This window comes from Periophthalmus magnuspinnatus, chromosome 24, assembly GCF_009829125.3.
Source record: "Periophthalmus magnuspinnatus isolate fPerMag1 chromosome 24, fPerMag1.2.pri, whole genome shotgun sequence".
Lineage (NCBI taxonomy): Eukaryota > Metazoa > Chordata > Actinopteri > Gobiiformes > Gobiidae > Periophthalmus > Periophthalmus magnuspinnatus.
Window position 1 is genome coordinate 1,963,931 of NC_047149.1, and position 24,715 is coordinate 1,988,645.

Consider the following 24,715-nt stretch of genomic DNA (forward strand, 5'->3'; position numbering starts at 1 on the left):
ATTTTCAGGAGCCTGTGATCAATCCGAGCGTTCAAGTATATTTTGAGTAACAGCGCTTCTGACAGAGTATTGCCTTTAGTTAGCATCACATTCCAAGAAACGTTGATGGATGACATCTGCTGCAAATAATCAATGTTTTTATTATACCATGTGTTCTTACATTAGTTCTAACAAACTGTTCAAGAGAGGTTAATTTCTGTCCTTTGAATGGGATTTTTTTTGTATCGATACCTGCGAACAGTGAGTATTCAGTTTTAATGCTAGTTTAAGTATTGATTAGAATCATAATTTTTATACTTTTGACAACCCTAATCGGATTTTTTTTTTTTTGAGAAAAAACAACAACCAAGAATTCTCACATTGGAAGACTTTACAATTTATTAAAAACAAAATATCTGCATCAACATTTGACTTCATTTAAACTTTAAAGGATTGAACCCTCCACCTCCAGTATAATTTCAAGCATAACACAAGTAATAAATAAAAAGGATTTGCCCATTGCATATTGTGCCTTATAAAAGATGAGATAATCAAAATCAGATCATGTAATTTGAGATAATGGCAAAACAAAGCCAAATGATGTTTTGTTTTTTTGTTTTTTTACGTGCTGAACGCATTAAACCCGCAATTAAATCCTGTTTGTCCTGGATCAGTTCTGTCCAGCCGCTGTAGTCCTGCTTAGCATCCTGTTTTAGTCCTGGTCTAGTCCTGGTCTAGTCCCGGTCTAGTCCCGGTCTAGTCCCGGTCTAAGTCCTTTAAGTCCCAGTGTATCCGGTTTCAGTCCTGTTTCAGTCCTGTTTCAGTCCCGCTTCAGTCCCGCTTCAGTCCCTGCTCTAGTTCTTAAAGTTCAGGTTTATCCTGTTTTAGTTCTGATTTAGTCTTGTTTGAGTCCTGGTTTAGTCCAGGTTTAGTCTTGTTTTAGTCCTGGTTTAGTCCAGTTTGTGTGGCAGTTTAGTCTATTAGTCCTGGTTTAGCTTTTGCCGAGTCCTATGGGGCAGGATACCCCGGTACCCCTCAGTCCGCAGTACCCATCTGGGCTTTTGCTCAGGTACTGCTGATGGTAGTCCTCGGCGTAGTAAAACATCTTTCCCTCTGCAATCTCTGTCGTGATGGGGCCGTATCCCTCCTCCGTCAGCACCTGCGCAGAAAATAGATCCTTTAATAAAGCTGCATTACGTAACTTTTCTGGAGGAGGGTCTTTCAACTCTCCATGGAGATGCTCCTGCTTTGTCTTGAATGTTCCACAGTATAGCATAACATGTATCTATCAATATTGAGTCTGGGGGACACAGATTGGGGGACACAGATTGATGTCCGAGCGATGCTTCTGAATGAGGTGATTTTTCCATGAATCTCGAGTCAGGACCAAATGAAGATGAGAAACAGTGAATTAGCAGCACAGATTTAGACTCCAGATGATTTGGCACAAAGTGTGTTCGTAACAAGCCAAGAGCTGCAGAGAATGAGAGAGGAAGAGGAGCGAAAGAGAGAGGGGGAGCAAGGACATAGAGATAGATAGAGAGAGAGAGGAGAAAGGTGGAGAGAGAGGGGAGAAAGGGAAGAAGAGTTGGGAGAGAGAGAGGAGAAAAGGAGAGATGAAGAGGAGAGAGAACAGAGGGAAGAGCAAGGAGAAAGAGAGGGAAAGAGAGGGTGGGAGAGCATGGAGAGAAAGAGGGGGGGAAGAGCAAAGAGAAAGAGAGAGGGGGAGAGAGAGAGAGAGAGGAGAAAGGGAGGGAGAGTTGGGAGAGAGGGTGGAGAGAGGATTGAGGAGGAACATGGAAAGACAAGGAAAGAGAGAAAGAGAGAGAAGGGGGAGGAGAGAGAAAGAGAGGGAAAAGGGGGGACAAAGACAACAAGAAAAAAGAAAGGGATGGGTGGAGAATGAGAGAGAGAGAGAGGGGGGGTGAGAGAGAACAAGAACACTGAAAGAGAGAAACAGTGGAAAAAGAAAGGATAGGAGAGCTAGAGACAGAAAGAGACAGAGAGACAGAAAGGGAAAGAGAGAGAGAGAAAGAGAGGGAGACAGAGAGAGAGAGAACGAGAGATACAGAGACAAAGACAGAGCGAGATAGTTTTGTTAGTGATCGGTTTGATGTTTGTGAGCACCTTCTGGTACTGGTCCCTGGAGCTCAGAGCGTCCTGTGTTTGCTGAGGAGAGGAGGTGTAGATCACAGAGCGATACGCTGTGCCAAAGTCGTTCCCTTGACGCATCCCTTCGACAAAAGAACAACATCAATACAAGCACATCCCATAATACCACACTGTATCATGTTTATGTAATAACAATTGATACTTTGCGGCTGATGACATCAACACTGCCTGGGTGTATGATACTAACTGGACTACTCTGTCTGGAATGCTCAAGTTATACTTTAATCTGAGCTTTATTTTAACACAATCTGACCAGAAAGAACTGACCTACAACAAGTGAGCTGATTTGTGCTGTTAAATAAATCCATCTCAAATAACATTACATCACAAGCTAGCAACCATTAGCCAACCGTTTTTCAGTGAGTCACTCTCACCTTTTTGTTGAAAATCAAACTCCTAAACAGGACCATGAACATACTGATCACAGGCTCCTGAAAATGTGTTAAAATATTTATAAAAAATATAAAAATTTTGTATTTTTTATCTTGAGTTTTAAAGAGAGATCTTAAAACTGTTTTTGAAAGTGTTTGTTAATGTGTGCCTTGTGTCACCACAGTGTTTGCTAATGTGTGCCTTGTGTCACCATGTAACAGTGGAACATTCCACCATAGAGATACATGTAGTGCGATGTTACTGCAAAGTATCAACAGGCTGTGTTTTAGTTAGATGAGGTCAGTTTCAGATGGATGGCACAGTATGTATAACTCTGTATAACTCTATGGGAGATTCACTGTTTTTGAAAGAAACTTTTGATCCACAAATGTTGAACCTTCTCATTATTAGTTTGGGATCAGCTCCACAAACTCGTCATGTTAGTCTTATGGCTTAACGTCCTTCCGGTTGCCATCCCATCTTTGGATTGAAAAATGCTTTCTGAAGCTATTGTGAAAAAATCATTTCATTTTTGTTAATTTCCACTGACAGAGAAGACGCTGAACTTAGTGTCAGGTTTTGTTTCATGTGAATAGTAATAGTAATAGTAAGTAGTAATTATAGAGATATTAATGAATTAACTCCACCTGAGAGTTCTGACCTGTCTCAGCTCAGATTAAACTAGATTCTGATGTTGTGAATGTAACAGATCTAATGGTGTTACAGTGATTTGTGATTTTACCCTGCGTGGGGTCGTGGCTCTCCCAGAACACTTTGAGGAGTCCAGCGAAGCTGATTTTCTCAGGGTAAAAGACAACACGCACCACCTCTGCATGACCCGTCTTGCCTGAAAATCAACACAACACTGGAGTTAGTACTATGCTGCAACATTTTACAAACCCCTATTTACCTTAAAGAAGCCATTTTGTACATGTGTCTGCTATAGTTATAATCTATGAGACCTCTGGATCATTATGGTACAATTTGGACATTTTAACTCTCAATACTGATCTAAAACAACTTAGTAAAGGAAACAAGTCCGACTATGTTAGAAGACTGCAGTGTCCAATGGGATCTGACGTCACTGTAAACGTCATCACAACATCACACTAGTAGTGGATTTTTTTTCATTTGTACCAAAATGACTACGCGATGGTGCTAAATCCTAAGTGTGTCACAGATTAAGAAAATACAATTTGTGAATGCAATAAGTACATCACAGTGGCTGTGTACCAGTGGAGGTGAAAACAGAAAAGGTCAGCTTTAAATGGCACTGATTAAAAGTCTGTCTTATTGTGTTCAAGAAATGGATCCTGAAACCCTCACCTGTGCAGACTTCTCTGTAGGTTGGGTGGGGCGTGTATCCTCCAGCGTAGCCCACCTGAGTCGAGTACACTCCCTCCTGTCTCCAGAATTTACGCTCTACCCCCCAGAAACAGCCCATGCCTAAAATCAAACACACCTTTTTACAAAAACAGCACATAGAAGCCAGGCCAGGGTCAGCTGTGGGCTTTTAAAGTGCAATAAGAAAAATGAATTAAAAATACGGTTGTGCAACTTATTTGAATCAAATATCCATGTATATTTGTTTTAAATTTAGTCTGGAGTACATACCAAAGATGGCAGTCTCTGTGCCTTCAGGAAATGGAGGAACTGTCCTGTTGCCGTTTACATCATGTTTGGCTGAAAAGATAAAAATGTACAAACACATCAACTCAGAGGAATGAGGAAATGTAATATGCTTTAATCCTGGTTTAATCATGGTTTAAAACTAAGACTAAACCAGAACTGAACCGGTCAGGTTTAATTCTGAACATGGTATAACGTTGTTCCCTCATCAAAAATGCCCGAAGAAATTTGAAATGTCATCCATGCATTTTGATTATTTTAGCGAACTCTCCTCAATAATGTCCACTGAGAGTTATTTATTTAGTCTGGCATACAGCGCATGCGCACTGCCTTGTGTTTCTGTAACAGTTGATATGCGCAGGCATTAGCTAATAATTACACAACTATAAATGTGCTTCATTCAAAAATAAAAACATCAGTACATTTTCAGACATAGTGATGAGGTGCAAAATGTCTAAAGACTGCTGTTGAAGTTACAACACCAGAATTTGTCACCTGAGTTTACAATAATAAAAGTTATATCAGCGTTCCCAAGAAGCTAACATGCTAAAGTTAAAGAGCCAGTGTTTACCGGAGACTTTTATGGGGCTGTCGGTCCGCCCGGGCAGCGCGGTCTCCGGGGTGGGCATCTGACCCTTAGAGCTCATGTCTCCCATTCGAGCGTTGACAAAGTGCCGCCAGAGTAGCCTGAGCCGCGGGGAGGAGGACACCATGGACCCTCGGAGGCGGAACCAAGCCTGCAACTAGCGCACTTAGCTTAGCATTAGCCTGAGCTGTTAGCTAACAGTGTGTTTAGTAATGTCAGTCTGTGGCACAGGTTTCACAAACTCTCTGCTGTAAACAAATGGACCCTTTATACTGCCGTTACTTACCCATATATGTTTCATACTGAATCAACTATTCATGGAGATTATCTGTCATTATGTTTTCTTGTTTAAAGCTTAAAATATTTGCACTTTGGTAATTGAAAGGCTGTATTTAAAGGGGAGACGGGAATTGGGCCACTTCTTGCAATGTGGTAATTATTTCTTTAATGTTTTGAAGGGTACGATTAAAATAAATATGATTTGAATTCATAAAGTTACATTTTAATGCAATACATTTTGCAACTTGCAATATTTAACGGTTGCCATGGCTCAACTTGCTGGAGTCTCCCAGAATTGCCTCACTAAATTTATTCTTGTAACTTTAATCCATGTTCTATTGCTGTTCCCTCCTCAAAAACAGACCTGGAGTTGTGTTTTGTTTCATTCACACATGTTTGAGTAACACTTTATTATTAGTCTGTCTATATCTCCAAAGCTCAAAATGCTCTGTTCCACCTTGTGATGTCATGAAGTGGTAGTTTTGAAGTTAACAGCTCCTTTTACGTTTAGTAGAGATTGACAATTCCAAAGCTGAAATGATCCCAATAATTCTAGTGAAGGTGTATGGAGTTTAAAAACACAGTGGAGTATTTCCTGTATTACCACATGACATCACAAGGTGGAATAGAGTGTTTTCAGTTTGCAGTGTTTGTGTGTTAAACATGTGTAAATGAAACAAAACACAACTCCAGGTCTGTTTATGATGAGAAAACAGCGTTATGGCACAGATCAGAAATTAGAGTCATATGGACCCTTTAAAGTTCCTGTTTCAGTAAAAAGAACAAAGACAATATCATCAGTTTCCCACAAAAACACAAAACTGATTAACAGCCACATCAGATAATGCTCCTGTTCCTCAATTACAATGAACACAAAACTCATGAAAACTTTTGCCATTTCCTTCCCTTACCCATGTCCCTCTATTACTCTATTTCTCACTCCCTCTTCTTGTCCTCTACATCTCACTCTCTTTCTCTCTCTCCTGATGCTCCTTCCCTCGCCTCCATCCCCTCATCTCCCCTTTTTCTTGGTCTCCTCCACTTCTCTCCTATCCCTCCTTCCCCACTGCCCTCTTTTTTTTCTCAAACCCTCTCTCCTTTTTTCCTCCTCTCTCCTTTTCTCCTCCCTTTCTTCCATTGCTCCTCTACCTCTCCCTCTTTCTTCCCTCTCCTACACACACTTTTTCCCTTCTCTTCTCCACCCCTACCCTCTCCTCTACCCCTCCCTTTTCTTTCTCCACACCTCCCCTCTCTCCATCCACCCCTCACCCTCTCTCTTTCTGCCTTGTTTCTCCCCTTTTTCTCCTCCACCCCTCCCTCTCCTCTCTCATGTACCCCTCCCTTTCCCTCTCACTCTCTCCTCCTTCTCCCTCCTCTTTCCTCTACCCCCCTCTCCTTCTCCTCTACCCCTCCCTTTCCCTCTCTCTCCTCTACCCCTCCCTCCCTCCCTCTCCTCTCTCCACCATCCCTCTGTCCTCTCTCTCTCTCTACCCCTCCCTCTCCTCTCTCCCTTCCTCTCTCCACCCCTCCTCTCTCTCTCTACCCCTGTCTCTCTCCCCACCCCTCCCTCCCCTCCTGTCTTCTCTACCCCTCTCTTTCCCTCTCTCTCCTCTACCCCTTCCCTCCCTCTCCTCTCTCTTCACCCCTCCCCTCTCTCTCCACTCCTCCCTCCCTCCTCTCTCTTTCCCTACCCCTCTCTCTCCCCACCACTCCCTCCATTCCTCTGTCCTCTACCCCTCCCTTTCCCTCTCTCTCCTCCACCCCTCCCCTCCCTCCTCTCTCTCTCCACCCCTCCCCTCCCTCTGCGCATCTCTGCATCCCTCCATCTCCATCCTGCCCCCGTTTCTCCTCGGTCTCTGCACCAGCGCCATCTCCGCTTCACATTTTCGGACTATTTTCGGATTTTACACCGCTCCACCACAACGGGATCACTGAGTATCATTTCTTCATTATTTACTCGAAATTAAACCTCGGAGTTTAACCGAATCTAACAAGGACGCTGCGACCTCTGCAGCATCCCCCATCTTCGTTTCTCTTTCTCCTCTCCTCATCCACGGACCTCCAGGGACGACACCGACCTGCTCCAGTGATTTATCCCGAAAAACAACCATCTTTCCCGGCTACACGTCTCCTCATTCGTCTTCTTTTTATCACAGACGTTTGTTTTTTTTTTGTTGTTTTTTGTTTTGTATTGTTTTTTTACAGAATCAGCATAAAATATATATATATATATATTTTAATTCTTGTTTTATTGACATTTATTGCGCATGGGTTATTTGAAAATGCAAAGATTTTGGCGTTTGCTTTTGTTTAATGATTTTTATTACGATGGTTTTGCGCCAATTGAGCTCCAGAAAACGCCGCAGTGTCGCATCTCACCATTCATCTGCCGCCTTTGAACTCGCATAAAAAGCACAGCCGAACCGAAAGCACCTCCATTACGCACTGATAAAATAAAATGGCTAAAATGGCACGCGTAATATTGTACAATTCACCAAAAACCAAAATTTATGTGCGTAATTTGGAGTTAGATGTGAATTCAGGCGTCTGTAACACAAAGACAGCAGCCCCCTCCCGTTGCATTTGTCGCGTTGTAAGTAGGTCATTTGCATATAAAGGATGCACGGTCGCTGCCGAGGTGCCCATGAGCAAGGCAGAGGCAGGAAGGCAGGTTTTTGTGACGGGAAAACGCCGCAGTACAAACGTGCCGCTGGAGGATAATGTTCCGCAGTGCTGCCTTCTTCAAAGGGAACAGAGGAGACTGGAACAGGGACTAGAACAGGACTTAACCAGGACTAGACCAGGTCTGAACCAGGGTTAGTCCAGGACTAGACCAAGTCTGAACCAGGACAAGACCGGTCCAAATCAGGACCAGACCAGAATTGAACCAGGACTGAACCAGGTCTGAACCAGGACAAGACCGGGACAAATCAGGACTGGACGAGGACTGAACCTGGACTGAACCAGGACTGAACCATTCCATTTCCAATCAGGGTCTAAAACAAGACATAACTTAAACAGGACAAAAACAGCGCACACTGAAATTGTAATTTAAATCATTACAGTTAGTAAAGGTAGCAGTTCTTTGGAAATGACAAAATTTCCCCACTCCATGGAGTTCTGTGGAAAAGCTGCTAACTCTGTACTGTAGACCTCTTCAGACATGTTCTGAAATGTGTGGGATTTGTACAGGAACAGTTTGAACACTCTTGGAGGTGTATAATCTAAACCAAATCAAAATTACAAATGTCACAACTCACATCTCACATTCAAATGACCATAAAAACAACAGTACAAAGATTTACAAAACAGTGCATTGTCAGTTGAAGCAGAGCCGTATGTTGAGAACCACACAAAAGTGAATTGAAATCATATTTTTGAGCGTTTTATTGGAGCTCAGTTCCAGAGCCATATACATGTGAAACTCATTGTGCTTTTTAATGTGCCGTGTCTTTGATAAGGGGGTTTGTCTGGGAGGGCATCAAGCATAAATCTGAAATCTGATTCTGGGACGTCAGCAGCAAAGGATTGTGGGTCGCCTCTGTTCGTGTTCACAGCGGACCTTGATTTAAATTCTAAACAATTAAGGCACGCGGTGAATGCCAAAAGAGAGACTGAAACTCAACTTTAGTTATGGTGAAGCTGCTGCGGATCAGGCAGAGATTTAATGAAAAAATATATATGATACTATGGGTGTATTTGATGTGGTTCAGTCTTTCTTTAGTTTGGTCCCAGTTTGGTCTTGGTTCAGTCCTGATTTAGTCCTGTTTTAAGTGCTTTACGTTAAGTTTGGACTAAACCTGAAACTAAACCTGGACTGTACCAGGACTAAACCAGGTGGTGGTATGATTTAAACCAGAGACGTTACTATACTTTGCCTGGAATATTCCAGAGAATTGGATTAAATGTATCTACGGTACCTTGAAAATCATGCATTCTTACTGTGAGCTTTCTCGCCTGTACACAGATCAGACCTGTAACTTTACCTGTTGGTGTCCCTACTTGTCTCTATGGGGATAGATATATTTAATGCCATAATGTGGAATATTCCAAGAAAAGCAATAAAAGCTCCATAGACACACAGGTGACATATCCTCTACCAAAAAACTTATAGGGTCAGTGTCACCGCCCCTCTGGCTCCTCTGCCCCTGCTGCTCTGCCCCTGCTGCTCTGCCCCTGCTGCTCTGCCCCTGCTGCTCTGCCCCTGCTGCTCTGCCCCTGATGCTCTGCCCCTGATGCTCTGCCCCTGCTGCTCTGACTCTGCTCCTCTGACTCTGCTCCTCTGACTCTGCTCCTCTGACTCTGCTCCTCTGACTCTGCTCCTCTGACTCTGCTCCTCTGACTCTGCTCCTCTGACTCTGCTCCTGTCTGTCTGTTACTGTCTGAAATGTTGAGGGTAGAGTTACGAGCTTGAACTGAAACCTGCTTAAAAGATCGATAGCGACGCATTAGAGACACTCACCGACTTCCTGTTCCTTTAACACAATTTATAATACTTCTACTTACAGAGAAGACCAGACAAATACTGCTACTACTACTGCTGATACTCTGCAACACAATAGCACAATTCAGTGCTTCATATACAGTAAATAAATGTGTATGGAACACATGTCCAAGTCCTGGTTTAGTCCTAGATTAGACCCAGTTTACTCCTGGTTCAGTCCTGGTTTAGACCGAATTTAGTTTCGGATTAGACTTATTTTAGACCCAATTTAGACCTGATATAGAACAGGCTTTATCCTAGTTTAGCACTGGTGTAGTCCTGTTCAAGTCTTGGTCAAGTCCTGGTATACACCTGGTTTAGTCTCAGTTTAGACCTGCTCTAATCAGGGTTTAGTCCTAGTTTAGTCCTGGTTTAGATCTAATTTAGTCCTGGTTTAGTCTTCGTGGGGTGATTATGAAAATGGTTTTGCTAATAGTAGGGTAACCGTAGCTCCAAATGTTTGTATGAGCTTAATAGTAATATTGTAATATGATTAATATTGCAGTAACTGATTGTAGCCTTGGTAGTAGTAGAAGTAACAGTAATGCTAGTGGTAGTAGTCGTAGTGTTAGTAGAAGTAGACAAAAACAGGTCAAAAACAGTAAGTTTCATTTATGGCCTTTTGATTGTCTCCTGTGACTCTCAAGGGTTCTCTGAGTACTCTGGATTCTCCCATCAACCTAAAACAAGCAGAGTAATCCTCCAGATAGATTCTCCTCTGTTTCTAGACTTATATTGTTTTGGTCTATTACCTGGTTTACTCCTGGCTTATTTCTAGTGTCGTCCTAGCTTTAGTTCCAGTGCACTTCTTGGTTTAGTCTTTGGTCCAGCTGTAGCAGGATCCTGGCTCAGATCTGGTCCACTGCTCCTGACACGTTTAACCCAGAGAGATTGAAGGATGGGTAAGTGTACGTACAAGTACAAGATTCAGTAGGTTGTAGGTTCAGTTCCCACGCCACAGTACTACATGCTGTCTTTGTGTCCTTGGGCAAAGCACTCCAAATATTGCCTGTGTAAATGTATGAGCAGGGATGGTATGTAAACTACATTCAAATGATTTATTCATACTTTGCAGTGGCATCACACTGGGGGTGTTCTACATGTATCTCTGTGGTAGAATGTTCAGCAGCTACAATGGAGACACAATGCACACATTAGCAAACACTGCTAAGTAAGTTTTAAGATTGTCTGAAAACTCAAGAAAAAATACAAAATAGATTTAAACAGCACATTTTCAGGAGCCTGTGATCAGCTCATGGTCCTGCTGGTGAGAGTGCCTCACTGAAAAACTGTTGACTAATGCTAGCTAGCGTGTGACTATAATGTAATTTGAGAGGGACTCATTTAACAGCACAAATCAGCTCACCTGTAGTTCCAGCTAAGTCAGCTTCTTCTTGTCAGACTGTGTAAAATAGAGCTCAGACAAAGCAGTGCGTCAAGTTAGCATCACCCCCCCAGAGAATGTTGATGATCAGCTGCAAAGTATCAATACCCAAATGTATTTTTTGTTATTACTACTGAAATATTTTTGATGTACTGTATTTTAATCTGTTTATAATTAATTAAATGAATTCCACTTTTAAAATGTTTAAAACTATTATTTATTTCTTAGCAAAACACATTTAATGTAAACACAGCAAGACTTGAGGCAGAGGCTTTGGACGATAAATAACAAAAACTTCATGAAACTCTGTGAAATAAAAAATCGTTCTTTGAATATTTGTGCATCTATTTGTCCCAGTTCAGCGTTCGCTTGAGTTCAGTCTTTCAAAAAATAAAAAATAAAAAATGGAACAAACTGAAAAAAGGTTGAATTAAAGAAGTCATTTTGTAATTATTTATGGTTATATTCTATGAGTTTTCATAAATACAAATGTACATGTTTCTGCTCACATTCACACGGAAGGTAAGGCTTTGAGTGAAAAAAGGAAGAAGAAGAAATGAGGACTACGCCAGAATTATACTAGGACTAAATCAGGTCTAAATCAGGACTAAACCAGGACTAAACCAGGACTAAACCAAGACTAAGCAAGAACTAAACCAGGTAAATCAAGTCAAGAAAAAGCTGGTTTAAAACAGGACTTTCTCAGGAAACAGCAGCACTAAACCAGGATTAAACAAGGTCTAAACTAGAACTAAACCAGGACTAATCTGCGAGTAAAACGGATCTAAAAAGGACTCATCAAGAACTAAAGCAGGACTAAGGCTCAGCAACGACTGGATTTAACAACGTCTAAATGAGGATTAAACCAGGACTAAACTAGATTGAATTAAACTAGGTAACTTGATCCAGGTTAAACCCAGGATTTAAGCAGGTCTAAAATAAAATAAAAAAAATTAAACCAGCTCTAGTACTAAACTAAGGCTAAACCAAGACTAAACCAGGTCTAAACCAGGACTAAAACTAAACCAAGTCTAGACCAGAGATCTCAACCATTTAAACCAGGTCTAAACCAGGTTTAATCCAGGACTAAAGCAAGACAAAACCAGGACTAGACCAGTACCAGGATTAGACCAGGACAAGGATTAGACCAGGACAAGACCAGGACTAAATCAGGATTAGACCTAACCAGAGATCTCAAACATTTTAACCAAGTCTAAAATGGTAAGAAAGATGTTTGGTGTGAATGGGAGCAGAATTGTATATAAAACTAAAGGATTTGAAGGTGTTTTTTTCTGGAGGTTGTGGTCAGTGGAAAGAGAATCCAGATCCAGGGAGAGATCCGCACCATTGTCCCAAAAACTTCAGAACATCCTGGCACTCCGGGCTGTGTGAAGTCTGAGGAAAGAGACAACCAATCAGAGAGAGCAATAGAAAAACAAGAGCCAATCAACCAATCAGAGAGAAGGGATTTAAAGAGGGCTTGCCAATATGATAAGAATAAGTTCCAATAATCAGGGAGGCGCTGTTAGCATGCTAGCTGTTGTTAGCTCTGGTCTCTGAAGACTGTAAAAGTGTTAACAAAATAATTGCCATGAATAAACAGGATGCCCTGAAAGCATAAGGTAAGTGGGGAATATTTCTGTTTTTCTACTTTTTACAGTAAAACTCAGCTACAGAACCATGTCAATAAAATGAAGTGGAACATAAGACCACATTCAATAAAAAAAAAAAACTAAAAAAACAAAAAAACAGTGGGAACAACAGAAAGAACCAAGCACCATCACTCTGTCTGAACTATACAAGGAGGAGGTCCCTTTATCTGAAATATGAGAGAGAAAGAGAGGAGGACTCTGTACCTTGGTGGCCATGAGGAACTTGTTCCAGTCATCTTTATTGGCAGCTCTTCCTGATGACGAGAACTCCACCTGGCTCCTTAGGACTGGGTAACCTGTGCACAGTGATGCAACAATACTTTTAAACGGTATTGACTTAACAAAATACATTTGAAAACAGGTATTCAGTATTCTGTAAGTATTCTGTGACATGGCCCATTGTGTACTGAAGACACCATGTGATGGAAATGTTTGTATATTCATGTTGTGTCTTTAAATGAATTTGATCTATGTCTGCCAGACCCAGACCAGACATTAACATCTGTGAAGGCTCCGTCTCCATCCCACAGGAAACTTGTTGTTGTTCTACCTGTCTAAGTGTAAAAGTTCATTATCTTATGGGTGTGAAACAAAAGTCACTCTGCTTTGAAATTTATGTAGCTTTGTCATTCTGGTATAAAAGAGTCAGAGCTCAGATGCTCAGGGTTGGTGGTTTAGACTGGGACTTAGACTGAGAGGGGAACTGGGGGAGAGGCCGGGAGGCTACTGGTCTGTGGCCAGGGCAGGCCTGGGCCCTGTCCTGTCTGTATCTGCTGTAACAAACAATACAACTTTTTTTTCTGTATTTCAAAACTCACTGAGCTTCGCAAATAGATTACTTTTCATTTAGAACTGTAATTTTTCCACCACAACCACATATAATTCAATTCAATTCATTTTATTTTTGTAACGCCCAAAATCACAACAGTTGTCTCGTCTATAAAACAGTTTGGTATTTGCTACTGTTTGTGATTAGAAAAGGCTATAACATCACTGAGCAAGGTCCTGTAGAATACAGTGAAGTAGCCTAAGAGAAGAGCTGAAGCTCTAATGTCCACTGCAGTCTGGCCATATTTCTGCTGTAGGGAGAATTAAAGCCATCACACACCGGGCCGCTCTGATCCATTATTGTCTATGAGCGAACCCACACCGAGCCACATCTGAAAACACATGAGGCTTTTTGCACTTCTCTGGTGAGTACAAACATGTCTCTGCTCTGACAAAAGGAGCGCTGTATACTGTGAGCAGGGGCACAAGAGCTGCAGCAGAGACAGGCTCCTCTCCTGATTCTCTCTGTGCTGCAAACTCTTGTCTCTCACTAAACTCACTATAACCTCCTTAAACCACTGTCTTTATCTTAATCTGCAGATAAAACTCCTATTTAAAACATTGCAAGAGTTGTGTTAAAGCCTTTTGAAGAACTGTGGCGTGTGGCTCGACACGTGGGTGTGCCAAAGTCTGTGTGTGTCTCTGCTGTGTGTTGGATAACAATGACTGAGCTGGCACTGTGGGGCTGGGACAGTCCACAAATGCAATTTCTCCATCAGTAACAGTAGCTTTTGCAGTAGCAGTAGTAGTAGTATTGCCAGTGGTATACACAGGGCAGAGAGGTATTCTCTGATGACTCTGCCATCATTGGCCTCATCAAGGATGATGACGATGTGGAGTACAGAGGACTAACACAGGACTTTGTGGACTGGTGTCAGCAGAACCACCTCATCATCAATGCAGAGAAGACCAAGGAGATGGTGGTGGACTTCCACAGATGCCACTCTACTGCCCCCTCAGTGAACATCCAGGGAAGGGACATTGAGAGAGTGGACTCATACAAGTACCTGGGTGTTCATCTGAACAACAAACTGGACTGGACTCACAACACAGATGCACTGTACAGGAAGGGCCAGAGCAGGCTCTATCTCCTGAGGAGACTCAGGTCTTTTGGAGTGAGAGGGCCACTCCTGAAGACCTTCTATGACTCTGTGGTGGCATCAGCCATCCTGTACGGTGTAGTCCGCTGGAACAGCAGCATCACAGAGAGGGAGAGGAAGAAGCTGGACAAGGTCATCGAGAAGTCCAGCTCCGTCCTGGGCTGTCCTCTGGACTCAGTGCAGGAGGTGGGGGACAGAAGGGTCCTGGCTAAGGTCATTTCTATGCTGGGCCATGAGTCTCACCCCCTGCAGGACACACTGTCTGCCCTGGAGAGCAGCTTCAGTGACAGACTGATTCACCCTTGCTGTGTGAAGGAGAGGTTTCGCAGGTCTTTCCTTCCTGCTGCTGTCAGACTGTACAATGAACACTGTTAACACTGAACATGTGTCATTCAACCACACCTATGTGCAATACTCAAGTCACTTTACAGAGATGTTATATTGGAGTCTATTTTTAGTTTATTTTTAAGTCTATTTTTAAAATTATTTTAAGCTATTGAAGGATGTAAAACATCATTGCTCATAATATTAGAGATTAGATTAAAGGAGGTTTACTCCAGTGATTCTTCTGATCGGATAAAAGGAACATGCTTACACTAGTTATCTATTATCTTGTTTTATTGCATGTACCATTTTCCTTCTGTTCTTTAACTGTGCGATGCAATATTGGAATTTCCCCACTATGGGACTAATAAAGGCATATCTTATCTTATTTTCAGTAGCATTAGTAATAGTAGTAGTAGTATTACCGGTAAGCACACAGGGCAGAGAGGTGAGCCCGGTGGAGGAGGAGGTGAGTGAGGCTTCGTAGCTGTTTCTCTCGTCTTTGGGTAAAACCTGCTCCAGACGTTGGTCCATAGAAACCATCAGAACCCAGTCTCTGATCTGCTCCCTCTGCTCCTCCTGAACAAAGGGTTAAAAACTTACTCATTACTTATTATAAAAGAAACATTTGTAGATATGTGCCTCTTTATATTTTTATTCTGTTAAAGGTCCTATATTATGCAAAATTGACTCTTGTGAGCCTTTAGCTGTGTTAGAATGTTGATACCTCATCCAAAACTATCCAGAGTCATGTCTTGTTTCATTCACCCATGTTTGTAATTGTGGTTTTAACTTTTACCTTTAGTTCAGTAGAGATTGGCAATTCCAGTGGCTGAAATGATCCAAATGATTCTAGTGAAGTTGTATGGAGTTGTATGTATGTGGAGCGCTTCCTATATGACCACAAGACATCATAAGGTGGAACTGTCTGAGAAAAGAACTCTAAATATACAGTGTTTGTGTGTTAAACATGTATGAATGAAACAAAACACAGCTCCAGGCATGTTTTTGATGAGGAAACAAGATTAGAACATAGATAAGAACATAGCGTACTCTGGGCTCTTTAAATAATGGCTCTGTGACCTGGAGTCTGAATACTTGAATAGTGACAATGGGCAGGGATACGGGGTTAGATGAAAACAGTTATCTTCTGAGCAATCAAGCCTCAAATTCAAATAGATAACAAATTCATTACAGGCATAAATCAAAATAGAAATATGTGTAAACTAATGAAGATCATTTTATTTTCATTACATAAGTTGACTTACATCCCCTCCCCGAACCGCCACCCCCCTCCCCGAACCGCCACCTTAACGTGGTGGAGGGGTTTGAGCACCCGAATGATCCTGGGAGCTATGTTGTCGGGGGCTTCATGCCCCTGGTAGGGTCACCCATGGCAAACAGGTCCTTGGAGACGGGTCTGACTAAGAGCGGTTCAGAAGCCCCCATGAAGAGAGAAAAACAACGCCAGCTACGTCGCCCGGGCTGGCGTTACCGGGGCCCCACCCTGGAGCCAGGCCTGGGGTGGGTGCTCGGCGGCAAGCGCCTGATGGTCGGGCCTTTCCCCACGGGGCCCGGCCAGGCCCAACCCGAAGGAACGACGTGGGGCCGACCTCCCGTGGACCCACCACCTGCGGGAGGAGCCATGAGGGGCGGGTGCAGAGAGATCCGGGTGGCAGTCGAAGGCGGGGACCTCGACGACCGGACCTCCAGACATGGAGACTAGCTCTGGGGACATGGAATGTCACCTCGCTGGGGGGGAAGGAGCCTGAGCTTGTGCGAGAGGGTGATCGCTACCGGCTACACGCACAGCTTGGGCTCTGGAACCCAACTCCTTGAGAGGGGTTGGACTCTCCATTTCTCTGGCGTTGCCTACGGGGAGCGGTGGCGAGCTGGTGAGGGCTTGCTCATTGCCCCACAGCTCAGCCGCCACGTGTTGGAGTTCACCCCGGTGAACGAGAGGGTCGCGTCCCTGCGCCTTCGGGTTGGGGACAGGTCTCTCACTGTTGTGTCGGCCTACGAGCCAAACAGCAGTGTGGAGTACCCGGCCTTTTTGGAGTCCCTGGGAGGGGTACTAGACAGTGCATCAACCGGGGACTCCGTTGTTCTCCTGGGGGACTTCAATGCCCATGTGGGTAATGACAGTGACACTTGGAGGGGCGTGATTGGGAGGAACGGCCTCCCCGATCTGAACCCGAGTGGTGTTTTGTTATTGGACTTCTGTGCAAGTCACAGTTTGTCCATAACAAACACCATGTTCGAGCACAAGGGTGTCAATCGGTGCACGTGGCACCAGGACACTCTAGGTCAGAGGTCGATGATCGACTTTTTTGTCATGTCATCTGACCTCCGGCGTGTCGTGGACACTTGTGTGAAGAGAGGGACTGAGCTGTCAACTGATCACCACCTGGTGGTGAGTTGGATCCGCTGCCGGAGGAGGAAGCCGGACAGACCTGGCAGGCCCAAGCACATCGTGAGGGTCTGCTGGGAACGTCTGGCGGACAGGTCTTCAACTCCCACCTCCGGGAGAGCTTCTCCCTGATCCCGGGGGAGGCTGGGGACAAGGACTCTGAGTGGGCCATGTTCTCCACCTCTATTGTCGATGCGGCTGCTCGTAGCTGTGGTCATAAGGTCTGCGGTGCTTGTCGCGGCGGCAATTCCCAAACCCGGTGGTGGACACCGGAAGTAAGGGATGCCGTCAGGCTGAAGAAGGAGTCCTATCGAGCCTTGTTGGCTCGTGGGACTCTTGAGGCAGCTGATGAGGCGGGCCAAGCGTGCCGCGGCTCGGGCAGTCGCAGAGGCAAAAACTCGGGGTTGGGAGGAGTTCGGGGAGGCCATGGAGGAGGACTATTGGACGGCCTCAAAGAGATTCTGGCAAACCGTCCGACGCCTCAGGAGGGGGAAGCAGTGCTTCACCAACACTGTTTACAGTGCGGGTGGAGAGCTGCTGACCTCGACTGGGGATGTTGTCGGGCGGTGGAAGGAATACTTTGAGGATCTCCTCAATCCCATTGTCACGTCTTCCGAGGAGGAAGCAGAAACTGGGGACCCGGAGGCGGACTCGTCCATCACCCTGGCTGAAGTCACCGAGGTGGTTGACAAGCTCCTCGGTGGCAAGGCTCCGGGGATGGACGAGATCCGTCCTGAGTACCTCAAGCCTCTGGATGTTGTTGGGCTGTCTTGGCTGACACGTCTCTGCAACATTGCGTGGCGGTCGGGGACAGTACCTGTGGAATGGCAGACTGGGTGGTCCCTCTGTGTAACAAGGGGGACCGGAGGATGTGTTCCAATTACAGGGGAATTACACTCCTCAGCCTTCCCAGTAAAGTCTATTCCAGGGTACTGGAGAGGAGAATCCGACCGATAGTCGAACCTCGGATTCAAGAGGAGCAGTGTGTTTTGGCGCAGAACACTGGACCAGCTTTATACTCTCCATCGGGTTCTTGAGGGTTCATGGGAGTTTGCCCAACCAGTCCACATGTGTTTTGTGGATCTGGAGAAGGCATTCGACCGTGTCCCTCGTGGTGTCCTTTGGGGGGTGCTCTGGGAGTATGGGGTCCGGGGCTCTTTGCTAAGGGCTGTCTGGTCCCTGTATGACCGGAGCAGGAGCTGTGTTTGCATTGCCGGCAGTAAGTCAGAACTGTTCCCGGTGCATGTTGGACTCCGCCAGGGCTGCCCTTTGTCACCGGTTCTGTTCATTATATTTATGGACAGAATTTCTAGGCTCAGCCAGGGGCTGGAGGGGGTCTGGCTTGGGAACCACAGGATTTCATCTCCGCTGTTTGCAGATGATCCGAGGCCATGGTTCTCGACCGGAAAAAGGTGGTTTGCCCTCTCCGGGTGGGTGGTGAGTCTCTGCCTCAAGTGGAGGAGTTCAAGTATCTCGGGGTCTTGTTCACGACTGAGGGAAGGATGGAGCGTGAGATTGACAGGCGGATCGGTGCAGCGTCTGCAGTGATGCGGTCACTGTATCGGTCCGTTGTGGTAAAGAAGGAGCTGAGTCCAAAGGCAAAGCTCTCGATTTATCGGTCAATCTACGTTCCTACCCTCACCTATGGTCATGAGCTCTGGATAATGACCGAAAGGACAAGGTCGCAGATACAAGCGGCTGGAATGGGTTTCCTCCGTAGGGTGAGGAGCTCAGTCACACGGGAGGAGCTCGGAGTAGAGCCGCTACTGCTACACGTCGAGAGGAACCAGTTGAGGTGGCTCGGGCATCTGCTCAGGATGCCTCCTGGACGCCTCCCTAGGGAGGTGTTCTGGGCATGTCCCACCGGGAGGAGGCCCCGGGGAAGACCCAGGACACGCTGGAGGGACTATGTCTCTCGGCTGATCTGGAAACGCCTTGGGGTCCCACCGGAGGAGCTGGAGGACGTGTCTGGAGTGAGGGAAGTCTGGGAGTCCCTGCTTAGACTGCTGCCCCCGCGACCCAGCCCCGGATAAGCGGAAGAAAATGGATGGATGGGTGGATACATTAGTTGACTTACATATGTCCCCTTTAACAACTATGTCTGACAGATGATTCTCTAATTTGTACTTAATTTGGTGGGGTAAAACCTGTTGTAAAGTAGGTCAGTCAGGTAATTCTTTAGCGCGATGTCATGATTTCCAACCAGGAAGTAAAATCTGAACCCCAAAAAATGGGAAAAAATGTCTTACATTTTTAGCAAACTCTTAAATATAATGATCTTAAGTTTTTTAAGTAAAATGAATAGTTCAAGTTGTCATTGGCACTTCATCATGCTACTGTCAGGTGAACAGGGCTTTAAATGGTTAATTTCACAGGTTTCTTACAGAGACAAAGAGTTTGCTCGGCACTGGAACCTCAAAAGGAATGTCTGTGTCGATGAAGTCCGAATGATCCAGTCCATTCAGAGTCCCCTCCTCTATCGCCTGGAAAAACACATCAGGAAAAATGTATTTATTTATTGGATTGGGGAAAATGCATATTAATACATTTCTCTAAATGTGTCAGAATTTGCTATACAGCTCATTTCCAACTGTATCACAAAAGACAAAATTTACATTATATACAAAAAGGTAAAAAGATATAAAAGTGAAAAAGCCATATAAAAGCTGGGTGAAACAGCATTCTGCAAAGCACAAGACATAGACCTAAGTCAATAATGACAGAGGTGGCAGGCAGTACAACCGCATAGAGACATTTGGACATTATGGTCACAGACTTGATTCTCACTTAACCACGATCTGAGCATGTTTTAAAAGTTCTGTGTGTACCAGAATTGTGTATATGAGATGGTATACTGTTCCAGAACTGGACTGGAAATATACTTTATAAGTCCTTTGAGGTGCTCAAATCATGAATTCAACTGAATATTCACTCACATTACAGAGATCCAGGAAATGGTTTAAGAAGACAAAGGCCATGCTGTCCCAGCCCTCGGCCTGGACACAAACACAAAAGCAACAAAGGAATCATCATGAAAAAGTTCACATTTAGAGAGACGCAAATGACCAGGTACTTCTCAGCTATTGACTCTTCTTCTTAAATATTTTTAATTCTTAATTGCTTAAACAGTAAGTTCCTAAAAAATGTATGCAAAACATGGTTCTTACCCTGCAGTGTGTACCGGCCTCAAAGAACGCTTTATCTGCAGGAATCATCTCAGTGTAACGAAGGAGGGACACTGACAACCTAGAGGCGATACTCGACTGAAGGAGAACCAAGAAATTTTGAATTACACAGAGGAAAGGGTCAGATGGAGCAGAGGATGCAGAGTACAGGGTCAGACAGAGCAGAGGATGCAGAGGTTAAGGTCAGACGGAGCAGAGGATGTAGAGGAGAGGGTTAGAGGAGCAGAGGATGCAGAGTACAGGGTCAGACGGAGCAGAGGATGCAGAGGAGAGCTCAGAGGAGCAGAGGATACACAGTACAGGGTCAGACGGAGCAGAGGATGCAGAGGCTAAGGTCAGATGGAGTAGAGGATGCAGAGGAGAGGGTCAGAGGAGCAGAGGATACTGGTACCAGTTGTTCGACTCCTTTAGCTGCTGATCTTGTGGCATAGTAATGAGCGATCAAAAGCATCTGTTCAAAGTCGTAGTGCACTGGGGAGTTCGCTTCGGCTGATTTCGAGACGTTATCACACTAAAAACACATAAACGTCAGTGTCTATGGCCCCATTCACACAGAGGTCCGAGTAAATTGCCGGATACAAAATGCCTCAGTAGTGACCCCTATTCACACATGCATCAGCCCCAGAACATTGCCGAATTGCTCTGTTCACACTTAAAGGCACAGTTCCTCCTTCAGACAGATATAAGGCAGTGTCCAGCAGTAATCTGATCAAAACTGAAGAAGTGACTTGGACGAGCAGCCAACGTCTTCACACCTACAATGTTTTCTCCAGTTGACAGATTTTATATTTTTCTTTTTTGCTACTTAAAGGTATACTATGTAACTTTTCTGTTTTACCTGCTTGTCGTTGTGGAGATGTTACTGCACTGCCTGATATGTTCAACAGTGAGGCATTTAATTCCATGTTATATATTTGCCCAATTATGTCTTTATTGCACAACAATACCTTGAAAAACATGCATTCATACTGTTAAAGTGGATCACCTCTCCACAGATCTGACCTGTAACTTTAAATTGAATGTGAAAAGCACGTAACCAAATGCAGGTAAATTCCTGGGTCAGGCTGCATGTGTGAATGGAGCTTATGGAAGTCTGCTGTAGGATGTTGAAGTTTAGTACCAGCTGAAACAGGAAGTCACGCAGGTCGGCCCAAACGCGATAGGCCTCAGCTGAGTCTGTGTCTGGGAGGCTCACCACATCCACAAACACGCGCTTATAGATGTTAAAGTTCTGAAAGAATAAAAACAAAAGCAAAGACGTTTATCATCCACTGAGCTCAGTATCTACCAAGAAACTGTTTTGAACAAGGTACAACATCCTTCAAAAATAGATAAAAAATTTAATATGTAGCCTGTGCTCTTACAGTTTAAACAAAGGTATGAGGATCACAGCTGAACCTGGGCTTAACCTGTAGATAGAGGACACGTTTTTCCAGTGGTGGTAAGTAACTTTGCTGGAAGCTGTCATTGTTTTTAACATGATATCAACTAGTTCCTTATTCTGTGAACTGAAAAAATGAAGTTAAATCGCTCTCTTCTTTGGTTTACACAAATGAACTGTTTTGAAGAAGGCAAAAATATGTGTTAAAAACATTACTACATGTGCTAAATTACTAGATTAGACCATTTTATTGTATTTTATTTATTTATTTCGAGCACAGGTACACCTAAAGCACATCTCACAATCTGTTCTTATATAAGCTTGAAAAGGAGAGGGTAGAAGAAAATTTGTCAAGTCCCACCTCTATCTTCAGGACACAAATCAAACGCTTCGTTTATGCTTTCTATTCGGTTGAAGGAAAAAAAGAATAGGGGAAAAGAGAGGAAAAAAAAGAATACATATATACCTATACACATATACACACATATATATGCACAGATACATACCATATATACACACCTACATATCATGTATACATATATATTACATATACATATATACATAGACATACATACACACATACATGCATACATGTACAAATACATAGACTCAATCCATGACAATAAGACTCTGTATTCAGACCAGACCATGTCTTTATATAAAAACTTAAATTTATGAATAGTTCAGCCTTTCAACCTTCATCGGGACAAACTGGAATATTTTATATACGTAACTAATATAACTAGAATATTTCATTTTGAATTGTTAACTGTTATGGCATTGATAGTCTAGATTTTTCATCACTCTAACATATGAGAATATTCTCTACATAAGCATTAGCATACTGTTAGCATTACCTGCACATTGGGCGGAGCTCCATGTGTGACATACAGCTGCAGCGCTCGCACAGGCTCCTCCTCTTTGATGAGCTGGGTCGCATACAGAGCGATGTATTTATGTAGGATCTTAAAGCTCTACAAAAAAAAACATAAACCATGAATATAGAATAAAAAATGATGACAATAAAACAAAAATCTGACACAGATGAGTTTGTACCTGTTTGGAGGCGGTCTCCAGGCACTTGTCCCACTGGCCTCTCTCTGCGTACAAGTCCAGCGCCGCCATCACATCGATACCGGCCAACTGACCAACCACAACAGAACACCAGTCAGTTACATTCATTTTACACAATTTTTTTCTTTATATAAATCAGATTTTTTGTCTCACCGACTCAACTTGCCCCTGTTTTTTGAGATGCTCCTTGTATTTCTGATCCACATAATTCTCCAGTCTGAAAACCATTTTAGACTTTAGACAGTTTATTTAAGGGCCCATATCACACAGTTTTCTGATCTGTTCTAATGTTGTTTCTTCATCACAAACAGACCTGGAGTTGTGTTTTGTTTCATTCACACATGTTTAACACACAAACCCTATATACTAAGGCTGAGTTCTTCTCTCAAACAGAAAACACTCCGTTCCATCTTGTGATGTCATGTGGTAATACAGGAAGTGCTTCGCTGTGTTTTTAAACTCCATACACCTTCACTAGAATCATTTGGATCATTTCAATCCTGGAACTGACAACTGAATCCCTATTGAACAAAAAAAAATGTAGCTGTTAAATTGAAAACTACCACTTTATGACATCACAAGGTGGAACAGCTTTGGAGATGTAGACAGACTAATAATAAAGGATTACTCAAAATTGTGTGAGTGAAACAAAACACAACTCCAGGTCTGTTTTTGAGGAGATAACAGCATTATAACATGGTTTAAAGCTCACAAGAGTCAAGTTTGTGTAATACACAATCTTTAAAATAAGAGTTTTTGTGGAACGTTTTTCTCACGTGGGCTCTAGCTCTTTGGCCACTCGTTTTGCTTTGTTCCACTCTTCTCCATCGATGAAAACGTCAATGGCTTCTTTGATCAGGTCCACGTTCAGGTACAGCTCTGCTGCCTTGGTCCAAAATGTTTAGAAAATACATTAAAAAACCCCAAAAGAGGAAAAATAATCAATTTTATTAACACTTGGGCTCACGGCTTTGAACTGTCGAAGCTTCGAGAGGCGAGGGCCCACGAGCCGTACCACTTCCACTGTTCGATCTCGGTTCAGGAACTTTATGGAGAGTTCAGCCGCCTGAAAAGAGGAAAGAGAAAGTTAGGAATGCAACAATGGTTCAATGAATCCTGTATGACTGTCCATCAGAGGGAGGTGCTGAAACAGGTACAGTCTTCAGGCCAATGCACACCAGAGTGTGGTATTCTGCTGAGATATACCATATTACTCAAAGGTCCATTGCTGTTTTATAAAACACTCTAAACAGGAGATGGCTTAGAGCAGGGGTCACCAACCTTTTTTAACCTGAGAGCTACTTTATGGCACTGAGTCGTACGAAGGGCGACCAGTTTGAGACGCTCTTCTGAAATAACACATTTTCTCAGTTTGCCTTTAGTTATACATTATTAATAATGATAAATGATAATCATCTATGTGAACACACTGATCACGTTACAAGACACTGATCACATTAATGATTTCTCAAAATAATTATCAAACAATGAGCAAGGAGGGAAAAAAAATCAGTATTCAGCACTTTAACTTTACTGATCTTAGTAATTGTTAAATTTCCAGATGACACTTACATCACTACATCTCATAGGAAAAGTGTCCCATTTTCACTATCCACTGACAAACCTTTTTAACAAAACATAAATAATATACATTGCACCATGTTTCATAAAGTTATCAATTATGTAATGTTAAAGAAAAATAAGCTTACATATTTTTAAATAAATCTCGGTTGCGTTGTGTGACTTTTTCCACCGGTGTCGTGAAAAAAGCCTGTTGTTTCCCCAAAGCTGCGTTTAGCTCTGGGCTTGTTCTGCCCATAGTGCCCCATGGGGAGTGTGCGTCCCCGTGGGTAGTTAGTGTGGATTTTGTGGGACGT

At 43.5% G+C, this 24,715-nt stretch overlaps 2 protein-coding genes across 2 annotated transcripts in view; both read right to left on the reverse strand.

Moving 5' to 3' along the window:
- Positions 1–356: 356 nt before the first annotated feature.
- Positions 357–4,902, reverse strand: msraa (methionine sulfoxide reductase Aa). Its single transcript, XM_033991011.2, has 6 exons — positions 4,724–4,902; positions 4,138–4,206; positions 3,850–3,969; positions 3,266–3,370; positions 2,107–2,213; positions 357–1,138 (listed from the first exon to the last, which is right to left on the reverse strand). Exons 1-6 carry the CDS (start codon positions 4,863–4,865, stop codon positions 971–973), a joined length of 711 nt encoding a protein of 236 aa, XP_033846902.1. The 5' UTR covers positions 4,866–4,902; the 3' UTR covers positions 357–970.
- A 7,226-nt stretch (positions 4,903–12,128) lies between these two features.
- ift172 (intraflagellar transport 172) overlaps positions 12,129–24,715 on the reverse strand; it is a 37,274-nt gene continuing 24,687 nt past the window's right edge. The window contains exons 28-40 of the mRNA XM_033991098.2: positions 23,806–23,904; positions 23,615–23,724; positions 22,992–23,055; positions 22,821–22,907; positions 22,622–22,738; positions 21,504–21,614; positions 20,775–20,894; positions 20,366–20,461; positions 20,135–20,194; positions 19,583–19,681; positions 15,214–15,367; positions 12,741–12,832; positions 12,129–12,279 (exon numbers count right to left, since the gene is read on the reverse strand). Coding sequence (XP_033846989.2) covers positions 12,190–12,279; positions 12,741–12,832; positions 15,214–15,367; positions 19,583–19,681; positions 20,135–20,194; positions 20,366–20,461; positions 20,775–20,894; positions 21,504–21,614; positions 22,622–22,738; positions 22,821–22,907; positions 22,992–23,055; positions 23,615–23,724; positions 23,806–23,904 — 1,299 coding nt within the window. The 3' untranslated portion in view covers positions 12,129–12,189. The remainder of the gene's footprint in view (positions 12,280–12,740; positions 12,833–15,213; positions 15,368–19,582; positions 19,682–20,134; positions 20,195–20,365; positions 20,462–20,774; positions 20,895–21,503; positions 21,615–22,621; positions 22,739–22,820; positions 22,908–22,991; positions 23,056–23,614; positions 23,725–23,805; positions 23,905–24,715) is intronic.

What these genes read in the sequence shown, in the direction of transcription:
- msraa (XM_033991011.2), bottom strand. Translation starts at nt 4,865, where the DNA reads ATGGTGTCCTCCTCCCCGCGGCTCAGGCTACTCTGGCGGCACTTTGTC. An exon ending in CTACAGAGAAGTCTGCACAG is followed by an intron (nt 3,371 to 3,849) that starts GTGAGGGTTTCA and finishes GTTGATTTTCAG; the next exon opens with GCAAGACGGGTCATGCAGAG. An exon ending in CCAGGGACCAGTACCAGAAG is followed by an intron (nt 1,139 to 2,106) that starts GTGCTCACAAAC and finishes TTTTCTGCGCAG; the next exon opens with GTGCTGACGGAGGAGGGATA.